This window comes from Malaya genurostris, chromosome 2, assembly GCF_030247185.1.
Source record: "Malaya genurostris strain Urasoe2022 chromosome 2, Malgen_1.1, whole genome shotgun sequence".
NCBI lineage: Eukaryota > Metazoa > Arthropoda > Insecta > Diptera > Culicidae > Malaya > Malaya genurostris.
In genome coordinates this window covers 292,702,574-292,728,807 of record NC_080571.1, presented here as the reverse complement: position 1 = coordinate 292,728,807, position 26,234 = coordinate 292,702,574, and the positions used below count along the sequence as shown (strand labels likewise).

General features: G+C 38.7%; 1 protein-coding gene across 1 annotated transcript in view; it reads right to left on the bottom strand.

The window, feature by feature from the left end:
* LOC131429272 (uncharacterized) overlaps positions 1-26,234 on the bottom strand; it is a 42,539-nt gene that overhangs the window by 3,862 nt on the left and 12,443 nt on the right. Inside the window, exons 2-7 of the mRNA XM_058593324.1 lie at positions 21,673-21,811; positions 21,445-21,602; positions 21,161-21,375; positions 15,567-15,763; positions 15,100-15,503; positions 13,618-14,561 (exon numbers count right to left, since the gene is read on the bottom strand). Of these exons, the coding sequence (XP_058449307.1) occupies positions 13,618-14,561; positions 15,100-15,503; positions 15,567-15,763; positions 21,161-21,375; positions 21,445-21,602; positions 21,673-21,721 (1,967 nt within the window). The 5' untranslated portion in view covers positions 21,722-21,811. The remainder of the gene's footprint in view (positions 1-13,617; positions 14,562-15,099; positions 15,504-15,566; positions 15,764-21,160; positions 21,376-21,444; positions 21,603-21,672; positions 21,812-26,234) is intronic.

Below are 26,234 nucleotides of genomic sequence, written 5' to 3'. Positions count from 1 at the left end.
GCTTAGAATTTCTGTTTATAAGAGGATATAAACATTTAATATATTTATTACACTTTGCCTGGATTCCTTCAATGTGATCCTTGAAAGTGAGTTTTTTGTCATACGTTAAACCTAAGTATTTAGCTTGAGCAGACCATGTCAATTCCAAGCCATTCAATTTGAGAATGTGATCATTGTTTGGTTTAAGAAAAGAAGCTCTTGGCTTATGAGGAAAGATAATTAATTGCGTTTTTGCTGCATTTGGTTTAATTTTCCATTTTGACAGATAATCACCGAAAATATTTAAACTTCTTTGTAGGCGACTGCAGATCACTCTTAGATTTCTACCTGTGGCTAACAGACTTGTGTCGTCACAGAATAACGATTTCTGACTACAATCTTACTTCTTTTAACCTTGGTACCTTAGAGCTTAAGCAGTGTGCCTAAAATTATATTACATTATTGAATAAAAAAAATCGTACTTCTGATATGACCCAGAGACTTGAATAATTTTTATAGGTTTATTCATCATCCTTAGAACGGAATTCACAAAATAACTTGTTGACTTTATTAGTGTAGCTATCAGCAGTGGTGGTAAAGCATCGATTCCGAACACGCAAAACGTGTTCGTTCCGAACCAAAAAGCGAGCCACCATCGCGAGTATAAATTTGCCGATACCATCGTTCGAGCAAGCATCGTCGAACCAAGAAGCGATGCTGATGGTGAAAGAACCATTGCTTTAGTTTGTGAGCCTCAAGTCGGTGTTGAACAGTCGTTCGCACCGCACGCATATAGCTCTTGGCTCCTGGAAATTTTTTCTGGCTACCTAGAGTTTCATTGACTCAAGGCTTCAGTCTTTTTTAAGGCTACCTGAATCACTAACAGTCTTTTTAAAGACTAACAATTAGTCAGCCTTTCTCAAGGCTATAAAAAGAGTGATATTAGAGTGACTAATTGATACAAAGAGTGATATTAGAGTGACTAAGAAATCTATCAGCCTTTTTTAAGGCTAGCTATTCAAAGAACTATTATTCAAACTTCAAAATTCAAAATTCCATTTATTTCAAGAATGTCTGCGTCCAACCGGAAAGGCAACAAGCCTAAGGCTAAAAATAATTCAATACGGAATAAATCACAATCCGTTATTCGACATTTTTCTAATAACATTCACGATCTTATAGAATCTGAATGTAAAAATAAAAGACAACGGACGGATTTCCCTTCCGTTGATTCTATGCCGTCTAACAATATTTACGAGATTCTTCCTGAATCCGATTGTAGCGACATGGAAGAAAATTCTTAAAAAATTCCCAAAATGGACGCTTGTCGTTCTGGGAAGAAACATCAATCTATGCCACCAGTGACGGTGATGATCTCCGACTTGAGCTTTCTACTTTTCTCCCGGAAATAAAAGTCTCATTTCAAATCGGACGAAGAGGAGAATGTCGAGTCTTGGTTGATGGATTGGAAGATTACGAACGTCTTATTCGATATTTGTCCGAGAAACTTCATAAATTTTATTCATATGATATAAAATCCGACAGACCCTTCAAGGCTGTCTTGAAAGGCTTATCAAATGATCAAAGTATTGATGAAATTAAAAATGAATTAAAAGAATTGCTTGGTTTTGCCCCTTCCCAAGTAATACTTATGAAAAAAGAGCGAATGGCGAATACTTCTAAACCACGCTCTGGAATTTCTCATGAACTTTACCTAATACACTTCAATCGAAGTGATGTAAACAATTTGAAAACTTTAGAAAAAGCACGTTTCATTTCCCACATTAAAATTCATTAGGAACATTATAAACGGCATAATCGTATTGCAAACTTAACGCAATGTCGTCGTTGCCAAGGCTTCGGCCATGGAACCAAAAATTGTCATATATACGGTGTTTGAATTGTGGTAAATCGCATTCGAAAGACGTTTGTCCAATGAATGAAACCACTGATAAATTTTCATGTTCAAATTGCAATGGAAATCATAAATCCAATTATTTGAAATGTCCTGTCAGGGAAAAAATTTTAAACGCTCGTTCGCTTAGACAACAAGTCAAATCAACGACCTTAAATTTTCAGAACATACCTGAAAATCAAAAAACCGTTACAAATGCTACGCCTAATTATTCTAAGGCACTTATTTCTTCGAATTTAAAACAAAAAACAGGTACGCCTGCCTATTCGTCTTCTAACGAAAACAATTTATTGACAGGTAGATCGCCCTCGTCATCATCTTCTTCTAATGTTAGTTATGCTAGTATAACAGGTAGAAATCTACCACCTATTTCTTCTAATGTAAATAATTAAAACACAGGACCGCCTTGCAGTTTATCTTCTAACGAAAACAATTTATTAATAGTTAGACCGGCCAAATCATCTTCTTCTAATGGCAGTCTACCTACAAATATTCCTTCAATGCCATTCGCTTCTTTAAAGAAGTCGATTTAGGCGATATAACTGAAAATAAAATGATCTACCTACAAGATCAACTTTTTCAAATGATCATCCAAATGAATTCGACTTCATCACTTTTTGAAGTATTTCAAATCGGATGGAAATTTGCAAATAATATTATAATGAATTTAAAATTTAACAGTGATGACTTTCAGACCAGCCATGCTTTATGCAGTACCAATTTGGTCAAGCTGTTGTTCCACCAGGAAGAAAACGCTTCAAAGGATTCAGAATAAAATTCTAAAAATGATTTTGAAGCGTCCTCCCTGGTTTAGTACAAATGAGTTACACAGACTCACAAATATAGAACCATTAGATGTAATGTCACATAATATTATAAGCAAATTCCGACAAAAATCGATGCAATCTTCAATTGAATCGATTCGTTCTCTGTATTAGTTAGTAAGTTAGTATATAAGTTCCTTTTCCCCATTACACAATACAAGTAGGTTTAGAATTTTCCCTACACAAAAATCTCAGAATTGCGGAAGCAAATAATGTCCTCATGGTAATAACCAAATCATATATATAATAGGGCTGAAAAGTCACCACTTGTGGCTGAACACCCAATTTAAATCTTAATAATTTAATTTTAACTCATATTCCAATAAATAGTTATTTAAAAACAAAAAAAAGTTTGTGAGCCTACCGTTACTAGTATGTTCATGAACATCCGATTCGAGTACTATAGACTGTTACTTCGGATGAACCGAACTTTGTCAGCTGCGGCTGGACGTTTCAGTTTTTGGGTAGCTTAGCAGAGTATGGTAATTTTGTACATTTTCAGCGAGCGTAGGGTGGCTCAATATGATAAATTGAAAATGTTTTAACTTTTGCCAATTCGATATAGAATAAAGCGAGTCAATAGCGATTAAAATTGAGTAATTTTGGGCATTTACAACGAGCGTAGGGTTCCTGTATATGGAAAATAGACAATTTTTTGACTAATCTCATTTCGATGCTCTATTGATTAGTGAATAAATATCAGTTCAAATTGAATAATTTTTTACATTTTTATCGAGCGTAGGGTGGTGCACCATGAAAATTTGCATATATTTTGACTTTTCTGACTTCATGTTCCATTTATTAGTGAATCAAGAGCAATAAAAATTTGATAATTTTGGACATTTTCGACGAGCGTAGGGTGGTGCTATTTGGAAAATTTTAAATTTTTTGACCAATATCGATTCAATGTGCTATTAATTGGTGAATCAGTGGCAGTTTTAATAGGATTTCCAATTTACAGCGAGCGTAGTGTGGTCCTATTTGAAAAATGTTAGTATTTGAATTTGCAGATCTGATGCTTTATTGATTGGAGAATGAATTAAATTCGAATAGGATAATTTTTGACAATTTCAGTGGGCGTAGAGTGCCTTAATATAAAAAATATGAGAATATTTTACCTTTTGCTAATTCAATGTTTAATTGATAGCAATTGGAATATTAGAATTTTAAGCATTTTGTTCGGTGGTAAGGCAGCTTTATATGAGAAATTGTGAACTATTTTCCCAAATCTGATGATGTATTGATTAATAAATAAATAGTAGTGGTGGTGAACCATCGGATTTAAACATGCAAATCGTCGAAGTGCCTGTGATTTTGATTGTAATTTTTAACGCGCTATTGCTTTGCTCATCAACTGAAATAGAATTTGGTTTTGATGCTGTAGGTCGGCATTTCATCGAACCATAAATAATAAAACTACGCATCGAATAGAGCTCAATTGACCTTCGCCGATGGTCCACCAACTGAATGGTTTGGAATAAACTGCTTCGCCGAACAGCATGCGAACTTTACCGTCAACCGAAAAAACAGTTTTTGCATATTTTTGCTAGGAAAATATTTCTGAACAAATATGTACAAAGCATCGGTGTTCGGTTCCTACTTTACCACCACTGGCATGGATTAGGAAATAGTATAAAAATGACAATTTTCTATATTAAACCATCCAGCGCTCGCTGAGAATATCCAAAATCAAAAATCCAAACTTTAATTGAAATTAATGCACTAATGAATATAGCATCGATCAGGCAAAAGTCAAAATGTTACCGAACATCAAATTTAAATACGCTCGTTGAAAATACCTGAAATTACTCAATTTTCTTTGCTATTGACTCACCAGTTTATAAAACATCGAATTTTCAAGAGTAAAAAAAATCCCTTTTCATATTGAGCCACTCTACGATTGCTGAAATGTTCCAAAATATTCAATTTTTATTGTTATAGATTCTATAACCAAAACCATAAAATTTGCAAAAGATCCAAAACTTACTATTTATAATATCGAGCCACCCTACGCATACTGAAAATGTCCAAAATAATACCATTTGAATTGCCATTCATCGATTTATCAATCGAACAAAACAATTTTTTTGTGTTGATCACGTGTGCATTGATAATTGGATGCGATGAACTGAAATCAACAAACCATCGAATCGAACGCAGTTTACTCGGCCCTCGCCGATGGTCCGCCAACCGAACGGTTCGATTCAGATTGTTTCGACGAACACCGAGCACAGAACACCTTCGCATTAACCGAGGGAATAGTTTTCGAACCTATCGCATGCTTGCGCTCGGTGAGCATTTTGGAGTAAATTTGTAGAAGCATCGGCGCTCGGTTCGCAATTTACTACCACTGGCTATCAGGCAAGTGAATTGCGGAATTTTCCGATAACAGAGTGCAGATGGAAAAATATCTAATGCGGCATCGCCACATCGTTTTGTTCGTATGCTATTCGACCTCGCTACGGCTCGTTCGGACCTAACTGGAGCAAAGAAACCCAGCTTTGAGTAGACCGGGCAAACGAGGCGGTTAAAGATTTGTATGCAAGAGGCCGCCGCTTCCGACGGCGGGTCGGCGGCCAACCCAGCTGGCGTCGCCGAGCAATTTTGGCTTCGGTTATGTGGCTGCGCCACATGCGGAGGTATAAAAGCAAAAAGATATTTGTGACCTTCAAGAAATGGCGAAACGACTTTCGGCGAAATGGCTCATTCGGCGAAACGACTTTCGGCGAAATGACCCGCTCCCGATGAAAACAAATGCTAGTCGGTAGGGGCCAAGTTTAGTGAGTACGGCGGGGGGAGTAGCAGCTGCCAACCAAGTACTTCTGGTCGTTTTTCGATCAGTTCATGGTTTTTTTTTATTCAATATTATAATATAATTTTAAGGCACACTGCTTAAGCTCTAAGATGCCAAGGGTATTTACTAATCTTAATTACGACTAACTTAAAACTAGAATAGTATCATTATGTAATGTAGCGGTAGCGGATTCTCGAGAAGCGATCGGTAGTGGCCGGTGAATTGAATATTGCATGAGGGTCTTCCATATGCCGTTGGCGAAGATCCATGTTGGCCGCATCCTTCAGTCCGTGTGGGTCTGCGGGAAACACCCCCAGGCTACGAAGGCCCGGCGGGTGGCCCGCATGCTGGTTTTCGACTGGGGCGGCCTTCCGTGGACGATGATGGTGATGTTACGGAAGAGAATGAAAAAAAAAGTAAATATTGTGGAAACGGGGTAAAAAGGGGATGTGGGAACAAAATGTTTGAAAACGATAAAGATCTAATTAGTTGCCATCGAGATGGTGAAGAGACAGGGAAGGGGGAACGAAAAAGTTAGTGACAAAAAAAGATCTTGTTAGTTCCAATGAAGATGGTGGACAGGGACGGGGATCGAGAGAATCGGGCGGATGTTAGTGTCGAACCTGTAGGTGGAGTTTATACTTTCTGAGCGAGGGATAACACATTACACTTGTATATCAATGTGTTTAAGGTACTGGTATATGAGAAGCATATATGAACTATCCCGACTCGCCAACACATCCCGAACCGCCACCTCAGGCGGTCTACCTCGGGCCCTAAGGGATTCCAGTAGCTTCGACCTGGCTTCACGATACTCTACGCACGACCACACGACATGCTCGATGTCCTGATAACCGTCGCCACAGGTGCAGAGACCGCTCTCCGCAAGCCCAACACGCCGGAGATGTGCGTTGAAAGTGTAGTGATTTGACATGAGCCGCGACATAACACGAATGAAATCGCGACTCACGTTCATCCCCCTGAACCAAGGTTTCGTCGATACCCTAGGGATAATGGAATGTAGCCATCGTCCCAGTTCGCCATTGCTCCATGAAGTTTGCCAACTTTCGAGAGTTTTCTGACGAGAGATACTGAAAAATTCATTGAAGCAGATTGGTCTTTCATAAATATCACCTTCTAATGCGCCCACTTTAGCCAATGAGTCTGCCTTTTCGTTGCCCGGAATGGAACAATGCGAAGGGACCCAGACTAACGATATTAAATAAGACCGTTCAGATAAAGTACTCAAATGTTCCCGTATTTTCCCCAGGAAATATGGGGGATACTTTCCTGGGTTCATTGCCCGGAGAGCTTCTATTGAGCTTAGACTGTCCGTGACAATGAAGTAATGGTCTTTGGGCAAGGTTTCAATGATCTCGAGGGTGTACTGAATGGCAGCTAATTCTGCGACGTAAACTGAAGCCGGATCATTGAGTTTGTGAGAAGCGGTGATGTTTTGATTGAAGATGCCGAAGCCTGTGCACCTGTTGATGTTTGAACCGTCAGTGTAAAACACCTTTTCACAGTTGACTGTTCTAAATTTATTATAAAAAATATTTGGGGCCACTTGAGGGCGCACGTGATCCGGGATTCCACGAATTTCTTCTCTCATGGATGTGTCGAAAAACACAGTAGAATCAGAAGTATCCAAGAAATGAGCACGATTGGAAACAAACGAAAAAGGATTAATATTCTGAGCCATGTAATCAAAATACAAGGACATAAAACGGGTCTGAGAATTGAGCTCGACAAGCCTTTCGAAGTTTTCAATCATCATCGGATTCAAGATGTCGCATCGGATTAGCAATCGATATGAGAGATCCCAGAATCGGTTTTTCAACGGTAAGACGCCCGCGAGCACTTCGAGACTCATCGTATGAGTCGACTGCATGCAACCTAAGGCAATACGCAAACAACGATACTGAATTCTTTCCAGCTTGATGAAATGAGTGTTCGCCGCGGATCGGAAGCAAAAGCATCCGTATTCCATCACGGACAATATCGTTGTTTGGTATAACCTGATCAGGTCTCCTGGGTGGGCACCCCACCATGATCCGGTTATTGTACGAAGAAAATTGATTCTCTGTTGGCATTTTTGTTTCAGATACCTAATGTGACATCCCCAGGTGCCTTTGGAGTCGAACCAGACCCCGAGATATTGAAATGTGAAGACCTGAGCTATGGTTTCACCCCCTAGTTGAAGCTGTAATTGTGCTGGTTCTCGCTTCCTTGAAAATACAACCAGCTCAGTTTTCTCCGTAGAGAACTCGATACCCATTTGAAGAGCCCATGTCGACAAGTTGTTGAGAGTATCTTGCAATGGTCCTTGGAGATCGGCAGCTTTGGGTCCTATAATAGACACAACGCTGTCATCGGCAAGTTGTCTTAGCGTGCAAGATGTGTTGATACATTCATCAATGTTGTTCACGTAAAAGTTGTATAAAAGAGGGCTTAAGCATGAGCCCTGAGGAAGACCCATGTAACTGAATCGTATTGTCGACAAATCACCATGCGCGAAATACATGTATTTCTCGGACAACAGATTATACAAAAAGTTATTCAAAATTGGTGAAAGACCATGCTGATGCAACTTCTCAGATAGGATGTTTATGGAAACTGAATCAAAAGCCCCCTTGATGTCTGGGAAAACTGACGCCATTTGTTCTTTACGAGCAAATGCCATTTGAATTTCGGTTGAGAGCAACGCAAGACAATCGTTCGTTCCTTTGCCCCTGCGGAAGCCGAATTGTGTATCTGAAAGTAAGCCATTAGTCTCGACCCAATTGTCTAGACGAAACAGAATCATTTTTTCGAACAATTTCCGGATACAGGAAAGTATAGCAATCGGCCGATACGAATTGTGATCGGAAGGTGGTTTCCCTGGTTTTTGAATGGCAATAACTTTTACTTGTCTCCAGTCATGTGTGACAATATTATCCTCAAGAAGGCTATTGAATAAATTCAATAAGCGCCTTTTGGCAGAGTCAGGCAAGTTTTTCAACAAGTTGAATTTGATTTTGTCTAACCCCGGAGATTTATTGTTACACGATAAAAGCGCAAGTGAGAACTCGACCATCGAAAAAGGTGTTTCGTTTCTGTTTGATGAAGCGACGCGCATGATTGTCTGTTCCGGAACAGAGTCAGGACATACTTTTTTAGCGAAATCGAATATCCAGCGGTTAGAATATTCCTCGCTTTCGTTTGTGGTGTTTTTGTTGCGCATTCGTCGAGCTGTGTTCCAAAGAGTGCTCATTGATGTTTCTCTCGATAATCCGTCTACGAATCGACGCCAATAACCGCTTTTCTTCGCTTTAATAAAGCTTTTCATTTTAGCGTCTGATGCCGCGTAGTTTCTAAAATTATCAGGTGTTCCGTTTTTCCTAAACTCGACAAATGATGAAGTTCTCTCCGCGTTTAATTCTGAGCACTCTTTGTCCCACCACGGGTTGGGGGGAAGGATGTTAGTTTTCGCGCCGGGTACACGTTTCGTCTGAGCTTGAGTCGCGGTGTCGAGAATTAAGCCAGCCAAAAACGTGTACTCTTCCTCCGGAGGAAGTTCTTGTGTTGTTTCTAGATTCTCAGATATCAAATTTGCGTAGCATTTCCAATCAATGTTTCGTGTGAGGTCATACGAAACATTGATTGTTTCCGATGGTCTTAATCCGGTGGCGATTGAAATTACGATAGGCAGATGATCGCTACCGTGGGGATCAGGGATTACCTTCCACGTGCAATCCAACCGTAGCGATGTCGAGCAAAGGGATAAGTCTAGCGCACTTGGTCTTGCTGGTGGTGCAGGAATTCGTGTCATTTCTCCCGTATTCAAGATTGTCATATTGAAGTTGTCGCAGATATCATGGATCATAGTTGATCTGTTATCGTCGTGAAGACAGCCCCATCTCGTACCGTGTGAGTTAAAGTCTCCTAAAACCAACGTCGGTGCGGGAAGAAGCCCTATGATATCATTGAGCCGCCGATGCCCAACCGAGGCTCTTGGGGGAATGTAGATGGAAGCAATGCAAAGGTCCTTGCCTTTGATTGTAACATGACATGCGACAACTTCAATACCTGGTATCGAGGGGAGGTTAATGCGATAGAAAGAATAGCACTTTTTGATCCCCAAAAGTACTCCTCCATAGGAATCATCTCGATCCAGACGAATAATGTTAAAATCGTGGAAGTTTAAGGGTATTTCAGAAGTTAGCCAAGTTTCGCACAATGCAAATGCGTCACATTTCAGATTATTTACTAGAAATTTGAAAGGATCTATTTTTGGGATGATACTTCTACAATTCCACTGTATAACAGTGATTGTATCCGTGACCTCGGTGGGTGTCTTAGCCATCGAAGGATACGATCGCTGAAAGAAGTGGCCATTTTGCAGTCAACTGCTTCAAGAATGTTTTAACTGTATATACACCGGGATTTATTGCAACAATGGGATGCTGTATGTCCCAATTGTTTGCAATTGGTGCAGTTCATGACCCGCGGCACAAAAAGACGAACAGGTAAACGGACTCGGTCCAGGAGGACGTAATTAGGCAAAGCCGAGCCAGCGAAAGTCACCCGATACGAGTCTGATGGGATATAGGATTTAGTCCCATCCTCAGCGGTCGATACTGAACGCAATTGCTTGCAGTCCAGTATCTTAACGTTCTTGAGTAGAGGGTTTTTAAAACCGACTGCCCCATGCTTAAGAACGTCCTCGCAAGTCAGACTCGGATCGGTGATCACGCCGTCTATCTCGACTTCGCGAGCTGGTACGTATACGCGATACTCCCGCGTGAAATGCTCACTTTGAACGATCTCATTAGCCTGTTTTGCACTGGCTAACAAGACCCTAAGCTTGTCCGGGCGTACTTTCTCAATTTTTTGTACAGTATTGTATCGCGAGGACAGGTCTTTAGAAAGTCTTAGAAGGTTCAATTTTTTACCGTTGGCTTTGGTCCGGATGTAAACCGCATACGGTCCGGCCGGGAGTGCAAGCCCATCGAGATAGCTTCTAATGCGAGATTTATTGCCATCAGAAGCATCCATTTGATCATCTAGGGGAAGGTCAGGCAATTCTGTGCCTTTTGTCATGGCACGGAAATGTGTCCGTGCGGGTAAATATTAGGGGGCAATAAAAATCTAGTGGCACTGAACAACAGGGAAAAAGAAAAAAAATACTTAGCTTTAGCTCTCGAAGGGTGATCGGCCGACAATGCCCGGTCCTAGGCAACCGGTGATTATTCCACTTCAATAAAGTGCAAAAAACCTCTTTGAGGAAAAAGCACTTTGTTTTTAGTCTCTCACTACACTGTCCAATGAAACGTTTCTTTTTTATCACTATAAATATTTATCACTGTTTCTAATGTATATATGTAAACGATATACGCGCAGCGCCCAGCTGGCGCTGGCTAACGGTACCACACGCAGTGCTGCTTTACACAAGCTCACAGTCGGCCTTGAGAACGGATTAATTAGAACTATCACTCGACCGCACTGATGCAGACAATAGAATACGGAATGACCTTGATAACGGAATAAAACAATTCACCACGCGATTGGAGAAAGCAGAATTTACGTCCGATCGATCCGATAGTCACGGCACGAATGAACCCAGTTCATGGTTCAAATTGGTTATTTATTTCGGTAGCGATTCGTATTAACAGTTTCACCTGGTTTTATAAGCTTATGATGCACCACACCTGATCCTTATTTCATCGAACACATTGCCTTCTTCTTGAATCGGTCTGGTTTTGCAGTCGATGTTAATATTTGTCTCGGATTAGCCCATGATTTTTTTCCGTTTAGGATTCTTGAAATAAATCCATTTTCATCGCCAGTAACAATTTGAATGCCGGGACTGTAACAGATGCGTTTGTACTGCCGAGGAATACGCGCATCAGCTGGAGCTAGTGCTTCCAACGGAAGAGCAGCTAGGCGCGGCGACTCTTGAAAATGGCTGAAGGGCCCGTGCCACTACGGATTACATTTTCGCGATAAGATAAGTACTCCAGAAGTGTCGTGAATACAACGTACCCACGCATCATCTATTCATTGACTTCAAAGCGGCGTATGACACAATCGAACTATAACAGCTATGGCAGATTATGCACGAATTCGGTTTTCCGGATAAACTGACGCAATTGGTCAAAGTAACGATGGATAGAGCGATGTGCTTCGTCCGAGTATCTGGGACTTTGAATTTCGGAGTGGGCTACGGCCAGATGAAGGACTCTCTTGTCTATTGTTGAATATGGGTTTGGAAGGTGTGATACAACGAACGAAGATCGATATGAGTGGCACGATCTTCCGAAAGTTCGTACAGCTTTTTGGGTTTACTGACGGTGTTGATATTCTATCACTTAACCTGAAGAAGATGATGGAAACATACAACGTACTGAAAGCTAAAGCTGATCACCAATAATGATACCAGCAGAGGAATTCAGAGGCATATTTTTACTGGAAATCGTGCGGTAGGCACACGCAAAAGAGGAGCACAGCGAGTAAGGTGGATCGATCAAGGGGAGGGAACACTACAAAACTATGCTGATAGGTAAGGTAAGCAAAAGATTTTAGAATGTTACTACCTTGAGGTGTTTGAACTATTTTCCTAGAAATATTTCAAAAGGAATTTTTTCGACAAATTCTAAAAAAAACTGGGAAACTGCATGAAGTATATTTTCGTGAAATAGATCGAAAGCAGAATAACAGGAGCTAGTAACTGAAAGTAAGAAAAAAGTAATTCCAACAATTGTCACTTCTTACGACATTCTTAGCTATATTTTTTGCCGCTGGATGCCACACGGCTCTTGAGTGGATTTGTCCGGAGAAGGATAATAGGTATTACGAAACTTCTAGTGAACACCAGTCTGTAAAGGGCCAAGCTGAGAAATGTCTGTATGTGCATGTATGTGTGTGTATGTGTCAAATAATCTCACTAGGATTTCTCGGAGATGGCTGATCCGATTTTGACAAACTTAGATTCAAATGAAAGGTCTTACGATCCCATACCAAATTTCTGAATTTCATCCGAATCCGGCTTCCGGTTCCGGAGTTATAGGGTAAAGTGTGTTAAATATTGTACACCGTCACTTAAACCGGCGAAACAAACACCATAAAAAGTTTTCTAATCTGGACTCAATACCGTTATTCCCAAACTTAGAGTCAAATGAAATGTCTTATGATCCTGCCAAAAATTACTGCATATGTTCGGTAACAAAAAAAAATTTAAATCGTCGTTTAGAATACGATGCAAAATCGTATAAAATCTTCAAAATTTTAATAAAAACTAATAGAGTTTGCACGTCATGTTAGTTGGTGGTTTCGATTACCCGTTCTCGGGTTCCGGTGCTGGAAGTAAATATAATAGTGAACTCATTTCGATTTCTAATGGATGGCCTAACCGATCAGAGAACTGTTTCATTCTCTATTTTATATTAGTTAATGCACAAACAATCCCTTGGTTTCTTTCAAAAATCGAAGAGAAAATTTTTTAATAGATTACCACAGTATTATATATGAGAAAGGCATCATTACACCGCTAGGTGGATAAAAACAGGTTTTTTCAATATAAATTGAGGGACAGGTGTAGCGTATTGGGTAAGTCGACACCTTTCATGCAGGCTGCAGCTGTTCAATTCCCAACCCCGCACATAGGGTCAGGCACCTTTTTCTAAGGGGAAAAACTCGAAAAATTCTATAATCAAAACAATGAAAATATATATATATATAAATTGAATTGATATTATTTCAAATGAAACTATTTGCTTCAGCATTTCATAAGTGAAACTTACAAAATACATCAAAGATGAACAGTAGCGTTTTAACTTCAATGAAAGAAAAATGCATGAAATGATGAGATGGACACTTTTTTCGCTTATAAGTGTAATATTAAGTGATTAGTTCACTTTCAAGTGTCGTTTGCAAAAGCCATACGGTTAAAACGGTCGTAATTAGAGCGGAAAAATGTGTTTTAATCCATCTAGTGATGTATTCCAATATATAAAAATGTTATATTCTTCAACATAAGCTTACTAGATTAATTGATGGTTCGTTCAAGAATTTGTACTCAACGGCAGCGACGAAAACCGCTTTATCGTAAAATCTTCAACGGGTACGTGAACGAAATCAGATCGTGATTCAGATCGAGATTAAGATTGAGATTCAGATCGAGATTTAGATCGAGTTTCAGATCGAGATTCAGATCGAGATTCAGATCGAGTTTCAGATCGAGATTCAGATCGAGATTCAGATCGAGATTCAGATCGAGATTCAGATCGAGATTCAGATCGAGATTCAGATCGAGATTCAGATCGAGATTCAGATCGAGATTCAGATCGGGATTCAGATGGAGATTCAGATCGGGATTCAGATGGAGATTCAGATCGGGATTTCGATCGGGATTCAGATCGGGATTTCGATCGGGATTCAGATCGAGATTCAGATCGAGATTCAGATCGAGATTCAGATCGAGATTCAGATCGAGATTCAGATCGAGATTCAGATCGAGATTCAGATCGAGATTCAGATCGGGATTCCGATCGGGATTCAGATCGAGATTCAGATCGAGATTCAGATCGAGATTCAGATCGAGATTCAGATCGGGATTCAGATGGAGATTCAGATCGGGATTTCGATCGGGATTCAGATCGAGATTCAGATCGAGATTCAGATCGAGATTCAGATCGAGATTCAGATCGAGATTCAGATCGAGATTCAGATCGAGTTTCAGATCGAGATTCAGATCGAGATTCAGATCGAGACTTAGATCGAGATTCAGATCGAGATTCAGATCGAGATTCAGATCGAGATTCAGATCGAGATTCAGATCGAGATTCAGATCGAGATTCAGATCGAGATTCATATCGAGATTCAGATCGAGATTCATATCGAGATTCAGATCGAGATTCAGATCGAGATTCAGATCGAGATTCAGATCGAGATTCAGATCGAGATTCAGATCTAGATTCAGATCGAGATTCAGATCGAGATTCAGATCGAGATTCAGATCGAGATTCAGATCGAGATTCAGGTCCAGGTCCAGGTCCAGGTTTAGATTTATCTTCTTGCCGAAATGCAGAGGCATATAATTCAAAGAACCGCTTTTTGTTGGATAGTGCAGTTTTAAAAAGTCATTGCTTGATCAATTAGCTTTGAATTGTAGAATTTGAGATTGATTTAAAAACTGAAACAAAATTAACTAAACTAGAACATAAAGTAAATGACTTTACAATGAATTGAAATATTTGTGGGTTCTCCCTTCCGTATTGATGACTTTTTTTGTTTTAAATAGATTTAAAATAGTTATTATTTGTGAGTAATATTCAAAGCTTCATCTTTGATGATTGGATTTTTAAAAATGATGGAGATTTGGATCAAATTCTAGTGACATGCCGATTAACCCCAATATAGTAATTATTTACTAAAATTCTTCGGGTATGCTAAAATTTGGCATTGCTGCTGAACAGTATTTTTCTTGTCGTATTGATATGAAGTTCTGATTCATTAAATATTGCACTAGGGCTTGCATTGTCATCGTTTTCTGTAAACAAAAAAAAACTCACACGTGTAAGCTTCTATCACATCACATTTTAATCCGCCACATTCTCCAGTATCCAGTTCAAGTAGTAAAGCACATTAGTATACACACCCGGTTGACTTTGCACCCCGCAGCTTTTCACTCCGTACGATACCACCCCGAGCTGATAGAACCGGGACGTAAAGTTGGAAATGTACTGCAACGGGCCACCGGAATCTCCAGAGCAGTTGTCGACCTGATCAATGCCACCGGCACAAACCTGACTGTGGTCCAACTTGAGGGTCGCACTCAACGCTCGAACACTTGTGGAACAGTCGTCCAGCGAAACCGGCGGAACCCGAGCATAGCGTAGTACATCGAAAGCGGATCCATTTTCCGTCAGTCCCCATCCGGTGACGATAAAGAATAGTGGATTGATCATCCGTTGTTCCGGAGTGCCATTGGGAAGACAGATTGGACGGATACCTGGTAAACGTAAATAAAATTAGATATATTGAAACGTTTCAGATTGGATGGATCTGGTCGTACTGTGCGAAAACTCGACCGATCGTTGCAACCGAAGTAACGCGATGTCATTTTTCTTCCGCCGATCGCTGTGCATCGGGTGCCGAATCGGAGTTTCCACTTTTATATCCTGCGGTGGAGCCGCGCAGTCCCGTTCGTCGTCGACGATGTTACAGTCGATCGGCTGGTTGATATCATTTTCGCCCAACCGTACCGAGGTGCTGAAAAAAAATTAACATTCAATAACCACCTTATAGAACGTAATATAAATGCAACAATAAAAAATTTCTTGTCTTTTTTGCCTCCGGGTGTTGACTAGCACATCACGGTGCTTGAAAATGTATTGCTAATAATTATAACGTTAGTACAGTACTTATGTTAGGGTTACCGCCTGCACAAGTGTAGAAGAAGCTGCCGGGCTTCCGGAACGATGAAAATTTTACCGGGCAGCTGAAGGATGGAATTGCTTTGAATAATTCCGAGAAAACTGTGAACAACGAAATAGTTTCGAATGGCATTTCTTTTCGCTTATTCGTCGAACATTTTGAGGATAGATCAAGACCAAGCAGAAACCAAGCAACTTCATAAAAATAAACAGAAAGACGATACCATGCTGTCAATATTGTGTATTTTTCCACCGGAGTTTTTCTTACACTGTTATAAGGATGTTCTGAATTACGCCTAATGTAAGGGTTTTTGCAGAATGTTTTTTTTAACCGATAATTATAACAGCTGGAAGAAAGCCAATTCTTAAAATGAATAATCTTAGAAGTGATTCCATTTGTTAATGTTGCTGTAATAAAATTCTGAGGGGTTGAAAATAAGTTGATGATTAAGTGCTTGTGAGTAATCCAATCAACTGAGCATTGAACAGTATGTCAGTGTCATTTCACCGTTCTTATTTAGGAAACCGCCATACTCCAGGGTTGTTACGAAAAATTTCTGAATCAAAACGCGCGAAGTTGAAAACTAAAACGCGCGATATTCGAGCGAAGCGTTACGCCACTATTTTTATGCAGGTTATGCTTTCCGCAGAACTTGAAAATTCATTTAAATGTAATTTAAAAATCTGCGTAAGTTTGTCAAAGGAACACAAAAAATGAGTCCGCACTTTGCGTTCTCGCGTCACTTTGAGAAACCCCTCTTTGATGTACGGAAAATGTTACAGTAAAAATAAAAATGCTTACAATTGTGATTCTGAAAAAAGTTGAATAGATTTCAGCGAAGACATCTTTTTGCTTCAACTTCTTCTTGCTCGGCTAGCATTTCTTTCTTGGTGAGAAGAATTTTTAGGCAGACCAGGTTGAGGCTGATCTGATTTACTCTTTTTAATTTAAGTTTCTATTATGATAGCGTCTTCTCCTGTTATCAGATTTTACTCTGAATGTTTTTCTTTTCTGTCAAACTTGTTCTCCAGCAGGCATAAAACCTCCTCGTCTTTTGAATCCATATATTAAAACCATCCAAATGATACATTTCCTTTAATCTATTGCTTCTATAGTAACTAAATCTAATGAGACAGTAGCATAAAAAACATTTCTTGATAACATTACGTAATAAATGAAAGTAGAAAGAATTTATACATTAGTTAAATAGGCGGCACATGCAGGCAATGGGCTCGTTATATCCATAATTATCTCTGACATAGAGAATCCGAAGAAAGAAATAGAATCGAAGATTACGACTTCGAATGCCAAATTGTAACAATTGCAATTGCAAGGTGAAATCAATCCGCGACTGAAGTAGGTCTGTCACAAAACTAGCCTTACAAACATCGCGACTGACAAATAATAAATCGAGACCAATCAGTTTGCAGCGGTCATGGTCACTCGTAAGTTTAAAGAATATCTTCATGGAAAATGTTGGAGATCTAATCGAACAAATTTTCGTTGAATCGCTTCAATGCGATGGATATTCAAAAGTTGAGTGAACTAAAGCGCAATACCGAGCTTACATGCAATGTACATCAGAGAATTTTTAGTAACGCGGAAAACAAATTTTAATAGCTTAGAGGCTTTGGAGATAGTAAGCTCTATGTGCTCTTTAAAATTTATCTTGGAATTCAGAAGAACATACGGGTCCTTAACAGACGATGCGCGTTCAAGAACAGTTTGTGGAATATTATAGTCGAACTTGAATACAAACTTTTTGCTACTAAAAGAGATAACGGAGCATTTCGCACCATTTAAAACCATTTTGAAATGTGAAATATGGAAGACATCGGCGAACGTTAGTTTCATACAATTGATCGAAAAATTTAGATCCTTGAGATACAATACAACTATAAAAGGTCCAAGGTGACTTCCTTGAGGAACTCCAGAGGTAACAGTAAATGGTGAAGTTGTACAGCAGCGCTACTTTTACGTATGGATGGGACCGGGGCAAGATTTATTTGTGTATCTCTTACTAACTAACTGACATTTTTTTTTGCTCGACGGGTCTCGTGAAGGACCCCTAAGATCGCCCCTATACCCTTGTTCACATAGGATTTCTTCCATATTTCAGAAAAAATTCCAGAGCGCAAGAACAATTGAAAATGTTGGATAGTAAACCCAACAAACTATTAGAACAATTTCTTATCACCACGGATGTAATCGCAGAACTTCTTCGTTTCCTTTCTTGTCCAACTTCGCTTCGTAAGCCAGTCGTGCCAATTTTGCTTTGAGAATGCGATTTTTATCATACACACAATTTGTGACCATTTTATTGAAGAATAGCATTCCGTTTATTACGTTCTTTGCATTTTTGAATGTGTTTTCACTGAGACGATATCTTCCATCAGACATCAATATCTTTGAGTGCGAAAATCTTCTCTCGATTTCCGCATTAGAATGGGGAAACGCAATCACATAAATCGAAAAGCTTTTGTAATTCTTGGCAACAGCTATGTTGAAATAGCAATTTGTACCACTTGAGACCGAAGAGCATAAAATCGAAATTTTGTCCACTGAAGAAAACATTTGCTAGAACCGCCTTCTAGTAAATTTTGGTTTTATCAAGGTTTTATCATTCGGCCAGCTCAACCAATTGCTGAAACGTTCACCCATCTTTAATTTTTTAGGATTTCAAATAATTCACTAGCTTCAAAAATTTGCAAAGAACTTTTTTTTTTCGAATCCGCGAAAATCGTGAAATCCGCGGAAACCGCGAAATCCGCGCGACCGTAACAACCCTGTACTCGAATGCAATACTAGTTCGATTTCACAGTCGTTTTATTTCATTAAAAAATCAAGCCTCAATTATGCTCTTTGCGATGTTTTCAGTTCAACGAAACAGCTTTCGACAAAATGGTTTTCGTCGAAATGGCTTTTGGCGAAATGGCTCCCAGCAAAATTGCTTTCGGCGAAATGATTTTCGGAAAAACAGTTTTCGGCGAAACTGTTTTCGGCTAAACTGAAATTGTTTTCAGTAAAACTTTTTCGGCGATATTTTTTTTGGGCAGAATGGCTCCGGTGAAATATATTTCGGCGATATGGCTTTCGACGAAATGGCGATGAAATTGCTTTCGGCGAAATTGTTTTCAACAAAACTGTTTTCTGCGAAGTGGCTTTCGGCGAAATTTTTTTCGGTAAAATTGCTTTCGGCGAAATGGCTTTCGGCGAAATTGCTATCGGTGGAAATACTTTCGGAGAATTTGCTTTCGGCGGAATAGTTTTCGGTAGAATAGCTTTTAGCGAAATGGCGTTCGGCGATATGGCTTTCGGGGAAATGGATTTCGGCGAAATAGTTTTCGGCGAAACAGCTTTCGGCCAAATGGCTCTCGGCGAAATAGCTTTTGGCGAAATAGCAAAATTTTTTTTGATGCCGAAACTCTTAAAACTGCATGAAATGTTGAGATTTAGGGTCATCTCGAAAAATTTTTTATTTTTTTTTGAAAAAATCGATTTTTTGGTCCCAAAAGTCAAACTTTAACCGCTGAGCAGCATCCCTTATCCATGTCCGATTTAGCTCAAATTTTGCATGAGGACTTTTTTCGAGGTGCTTAAAATTTTTAACAGTAGCGCTTTACGAAATTAGAGGTGATCCCAAATTATTGGCACCCTTGTATACATTAGAGCGGTAAAAAACAACGTGTTTTGTCGGTTACGTCACTTATACCATTATATCTCCGGACCCAAAAGTCACAGCCATTTGGTCTTCGAACTTGATCAATGGTCCGATAGTAGCTTTCAAACGAGCATAAGTTTGTTAAAGTCGGTTCAGCCATCTCTGAGAAAATTGAGCGCGTAAAAATACAACGCGTTTTGTCGGTTACGTCACTTATACAATCATATCTCCGGAACCAAAAGCCACAACAATTTGATCTTTGAACTTGATCAATGGCCCGAGAGTAGCTTTCAAACGAGCATAAGTTTGTTCAAATCGGTTCAGCCATCTCTGAGAAAATTGAGCGCGTATAAATATCTTCGAAAAGTGCACACACACATACACACACACAGACATTTTCCGATCTCGTCGAACTGAGTCGAATGGTATGTAACACTATGGGTCTCCGAGGCTCTGTTCAAAAGTCGGTTTTTTTCAGCAATTCTAATACCATTCTATAGAGAAAGGCAAAACGGTGTAGATTAAGGACTAAATTAATTGTAAAGAAATAGATGTTGAATTAAAAGTCAATATTTTTGAGCCTTAAATGAAAATGAAGTACAACAGTCTTTGTTCGAAGTTTGGCTATATATTGACATATTTAACTATTATTTGAATTCTGTAATTAAGATTACACACATGGCAAAATAAGTCATGCTTCCGTTCCAATGGAAAATCAGATCTCACAATTCAAGATCCACAAAATATTAGTTAACCATTAGATATCCCACCGGGCGAAAAATTGTTGTTAAGAACATAATTACTTCACTCAGACAAAACCATGCGTATCTTCCTCACATCGTTGACCTTTCGGATTCCTAGTTGAATACACGTACTCTAACAAAACAAAAACGAAGGGCGAATAATATAGTATTATCAGTGCTCAAGCACGTCTCCTGCATTCGGTACTGATTCAAATTGAATGTTTTTTTCAATGGTAGGATGTTCTCTATAAGATTATTCTCTCCTCATAATTTTCTCGGAGAGGGCTGAACAGATTTTAACAAACTTAGGCTCGCCTGAAAGTTACTATTAAGTTGTCAAACAACTTCGAAGGTAATTTGGCTGTCACTTTTGGTTCCGGAGATGTACTGGCATAAGTAGTATAGCCGCCAAAACGCGCTTTTCAGTTGAGTCACACTTTTCTGAACTAACCGAAACAATCTGAATGAATTTGTGTTAAAAATCAGCCAAAATTCGTGTCAGAAATCTTCCTAACGAAAATATATATTTCAATGAGAGTTTTTGAATGACAAGAGAAAGGCATTATCATTATCACACCACTTGAAGACGAAAAACGAAGACGTTTTTTTCCAAATAAAATTGTACATATTAGGTTGGTAACCCTAACTAGTTTCATCATGTGAATGATGCTTATTTGTTTCTTCGAAACACAACAAACGAATTGATGCTGCATTACACAAATTTAAATAGTGATACTTATTTCATCTCAGATCTGTAATCCTTCTTAAGATAGCTTACAGAGACGGAATTTACTCTACTCTGTTTCCAATGATCACAATGGTACTCACATCGGTGCGGCGTTTTTTATGCAATGGGCAGCTGTCAGCACGTATCGGCTAGTGATAAGAGTTCCGCCACAAACGAACTTCCCGTTGGAATCCTGCAGCAGAGCCATCCATGGGTACTCGAACACCATCGCAACTTGCCCTTTGGAGATTCGGTTGACCGCCTGTACGCCACATTCCTTGTGATTTATTGTCGTTGGACAGCAAACGCTAATGACCTGTGGAATAGAAAAGTAAATCCGTTCTCGGGCTCAGGGAAGTGTACTTTTGTGCAGTTTATATCTTACCGTAGCTTTATCGATGGTTTCCCGATTGCAAAAGTTGCTTTTGGCCATTCGCTGAAGTTCCGGTGGCCAGATTTTGAAGCTTTGGGTTGCATATGCTTTGTACGGTGGACAGATCGTTACCGGCACGCAGAGTTCGTTGAAGGAACATGATTTCATTTCTGAAAAATGTAAAAACAAATCACGTTTCTTCGTTCATTTCGGTTTCCGAACATTTTATGCACAACTTACGGGCAACGACCAAATTTATAAATAAACTTAAAGTGATAGTTAATCTCATCGTAACGAATTGAGTGCCGCCCGGTAGTCAAATCAAAGTTGGACCTCGTTGAAGGCGCGCAATGTTCACCGCCGGTAACTTAAATTGATACTGAAAACAAGAAACATTGTCTGAGCTGTTTAATCTTCTGTTTTGTAAATCTTGGGCCGGAGAGTCTAGCTGATGCGGTTGCCATCACATCATTTGGTATTTCGTCATTGGTTGAAACACCATAGACCGGGTGGGGAATTTCATCGGGACTTTTGTTTTACCTGTGCCATTGCTAGGTAGAGCACTTAAATTTATGTCCGACCAAATCCATCGGTAAGAAAACGGGGAATCGGAGGGTGGATAAAGCAAGAGAAAGATAGTCAGGGAAGAACACTTCGTGGAACACATGAATAGACGTAGTTTGGTTGTAATGTTTCGGATCGGATTGATTGGCTACGATTCAATCTATTTCACAATTTCTAGAAGCTTAGAGTATGTAAGATGAGTAAGACCAAGATCGGAAACTTTACTACTTGCAATGTTCAATGTTAACTTTCAATGTCATTGTTGCCTCATCCAGCAATTCATATGATTCGATGTCTTACTTCGGAGAGTTTTATACAAATTGCACGAAGTTTAAAAAATGCTTACATCTATCTAAAACTTTATCAGTACTCGTCGGAAAATGATAGATGAATGAAGTACTAATCTTACTGATGATGTTTTGATCTCAGACTAATGGAAGAATAGATTAATGAGGTTGCGAGAATAAAAACCTGTGATAAATGGTAAAAAGACGCTTCCTCTGATAGGTTTTTATTTTTTTTTATTGAACCCCTGTTTTCGTCGATAGTACTACACACGAAACGTGATTCGCTTTTTCAAAGAAAACTTTATATAAAGCACTTAAAAAGTCATCAACTAATCTCTTAACCCTACTTAGTGCCCTCTAGTGTATTAGGTTGAATTGATGTCGTATTTATGAGCCAATTTTGTACTACGGACCTTTTTGACAACTACCTTGATCAAAAAGTTTCCGAAATTTATTCCATAATCTCATCTCGGGTGCTGAAACGCGTTCTAAAGCTTGCTTCATTTAGAATTGGAACAAACTTTTGCTCATATTGTGGCGCTTCTGGTGGACGGATTTGGAAGTTCTTGGCGCCCACGTGTCGGGAATTTTGTAAGCTTCACGTATGATTTCTGACATTCCGCAAATTGACTGTACTTTGTAAACAATAAACATGGAAACCGAAAGATGAGAAAAAATTGTGCATTGTTATTTGGAAAATGCATTGTGGTCTGCATCAAGGCTAGCTAAACAGCTGAAATTGCCCAGAAATACCGTATGACGCGTTATCAAACGGTATAACGTCGGAGTGGAACTGTCGACCGGAAACTGCGTGGTAAGATTTTGAAGGCGATTAAGAGGAATCCTAATCTGTCGGACCGTGATTTGTGATGTGATGTCAAGTGAAGCCACCATCAGTTCAAGGACTTGCCAGTGGATGCGGGTAGACTTACAGTAGCCCCGATATGACTCATCCATTCACCTTCTTACTATAGCTGTTACCGAAAAGCGAACAAAAAGGGTTGGGCGGATATGTAAGTAGAGTTACTTACTCGTATTCCGCGGGAAAAAAGATGCTCTTCCAACCATAATATCCAGTGCATGGATGAAGCATATCGCTATACCTGCTTGAACCCGCCTGATGGTTTGTTTGAGAAAAGCGCGTCAGACTCATATCTAACCTTCAGAAGGAAACAAGTTTCCTTCAAGTGACTTTGGCTGTCTATCCGCAATCCCTCGTCTAGTCATCGATTCTCCCTCCCTTTACGTCCCCATGATAAATGATTTATATTAATAAATACAATGAAACCTAGTGTAATGAAATTAATATAACATAAAATGATATAATATAATGCAGTATAATATAGTAAAAAAATATAATATGGTATAACATAATATAATATAACATAATATAATATAATATAATATAATATAATATAATATAATATAATATAATATAATATAATATAATACAGGGTGATTTTTTAAGAGCTTGAGAACTTTTTTAAACAATAAAACGCATAAAATTTGCAAAATCTCATCGGTTCTTTATTTTAAACGTTAGATTGGTACATGACATTTACTTTTTGAAGATAATTTCATTTAAATGTTGACCGCGGCTGCGTCTTAGGTGGTCCATTCGGAAAGTCCAATTTTGGGCAACTTTTTCGAGCATTTCGGCCGGAATAGCCCGAATTTCTTCGGAAATGTTGTCTTCCAAAGCTGGAATAGTTACTGGCTTATTTCTGTAGACTTTAGACTTGACGTAGCCCCACAAAAAATAGTCTAAAGGCGTCAAATCGCATGATCTTGGTGGCCAACTTACCGGTCCATTTCTTGAGATGAATTGTTCTCCGAAGTTTTCCCTCAAAATGGCCATAGAATCGCGAGCTGTGTGGCATGTAGCGCCATCTTGTTGAAACCACATGTCAACCAAGTTCAGTTCTTCCATTTTTGGCAACAAAAAGTTTGTTAGCATCGAACGATAGCGATCGCCATTCACTGTAACGTTGCGCCCAACAGCATCTTTGAAAAAATACGGTCCAATGATTCCACCAGCGTACAAACCACACCAAACAGTGCATTTTTCGGGATGCATGGGCAGTTCTTGAACGGCTTCTGGTTGCTCTTCACTCCAAATGCGGCAATTTTGCTTATTTACGTAGCCATTCAACCAGAATTATGTAGACCATAAATCGGGCGTAAAGCGCGAAACACATTTCGAACCGAACACTGATTTTGGTAATAAAATTCAATGATTTGCAAGCGTTGCTCGTTAGTAAGTCTATTCATGATGAAATGTCAGAGCATACTGAGCAAATAATAATGCATGAAAATCATAACCTCAAAAAATCTGAGCAAATACTAATGCATGAAAATCCTAACCTCAAAAAAATCACCTTTTATAATATAATATAATATAATATATGATAAAACAATATACAGAATAATATATAACAGTAAATGTAGAGTGTCAGTTATGCTCTTCTATTTTCGCAACACTGCAGGAAGTAAAGTATTTCTCTTCTAATAATAATAATATCCACATCATAATATATAATATTGTTAATGATAGTAATAACTATGAATGTAATAGCGACAAAAATGTTATAAATAATAATATATAATATAATGAAAAAATGACATGTTGCGATATGCTATGATATATTTTACTATGTGTAATGGGATTGAGTTTATAAGCCATTTCGCCCCCTCTCATACTGCCACCAACACCTTCCATCGACCAATTGTCACCACAGACACACGTGTAGGCATGAATTAGGAACCTGTGAGGACCAAGCTCACCTTGTGACGACCTTGATGTTAAGTAAAAGATTACTTTAAAATTAATGACTTATAAGGAGAACAATTTTATATGTTGAGCAGTGGTACATGGTACTACTCCTAATGAACTTCACAACGAATGACTCGTCGTGAGTGAAACTTCGATTCGATTCGACCTGAGTATATGGTAACAGCAAATTTCCTTCTACCTGAAAGCATCGAGCAGAGCTCAGTACGAACAAAAAAGTATAGCAATTCCCTAATCCAGTCATCAATTCGTCTGATGCCCTGATGCTTCCACCCCTAACGTACCCATAACATATGTTTTTAGAATATTTTAATATAAGTATATGGTATAATATAACATAATATAATATAATACAATATAATATAACATAAAATAACATAATATAATATAATATAATATAATATAATATAATATAATATAATATAATATAATATAATATAATATAATATAATATAATATAATATAATATAATATAATATAATATAATATAATATAACACAATTTAATATACGATAACATAATTGCTTACAGTATCACACACACCAGATGGCCTGATGTCTAGTTGCTCTCGCTCCAATTAATTTAATCTTGCAAAATTTTCATATAATATAATAGTCATGTATATGCTATAAACTAGTACACTTAGAAATCGCTTGAAATGATTCCTAGTAGGTCATATAGGGAAAGCTTGTTTAGTAAGAAAACGTATGTACTTGATTTGTCCAAAATTTTCATAAAATATCGAATGGCTAAAACACTGTTTTAGAAATGCGATTCCACATTTGCTATATTAAATGCGAAAATAATTAATTCTCAGATGAACCATCGATTTCACGAATAAAAAAAGAAGAACAGTCTAATGAAAACAAATAAAAATACATCGGTTAAACATATTTCGAATGACGACGGTATTTAGTCTAGTGTGCTCTGTTTTGATTTCACGATACATAAGCATCGTTGATTCAACAAAATATGAAAATTTGGAATGATCTCACTGGTATTCACACTCGCAGTTCGTCTGACAATGTAATTATAACACCGTGATCGAACGTCGATTCTGCTGCCTACATTGGAAGATGTCACCGAAAATTCGTTATAGCCACAACTTCAGCTATTTACCGCGAGACGGCGCACCACTCCCAAAAAAGCAAAATGTTTAG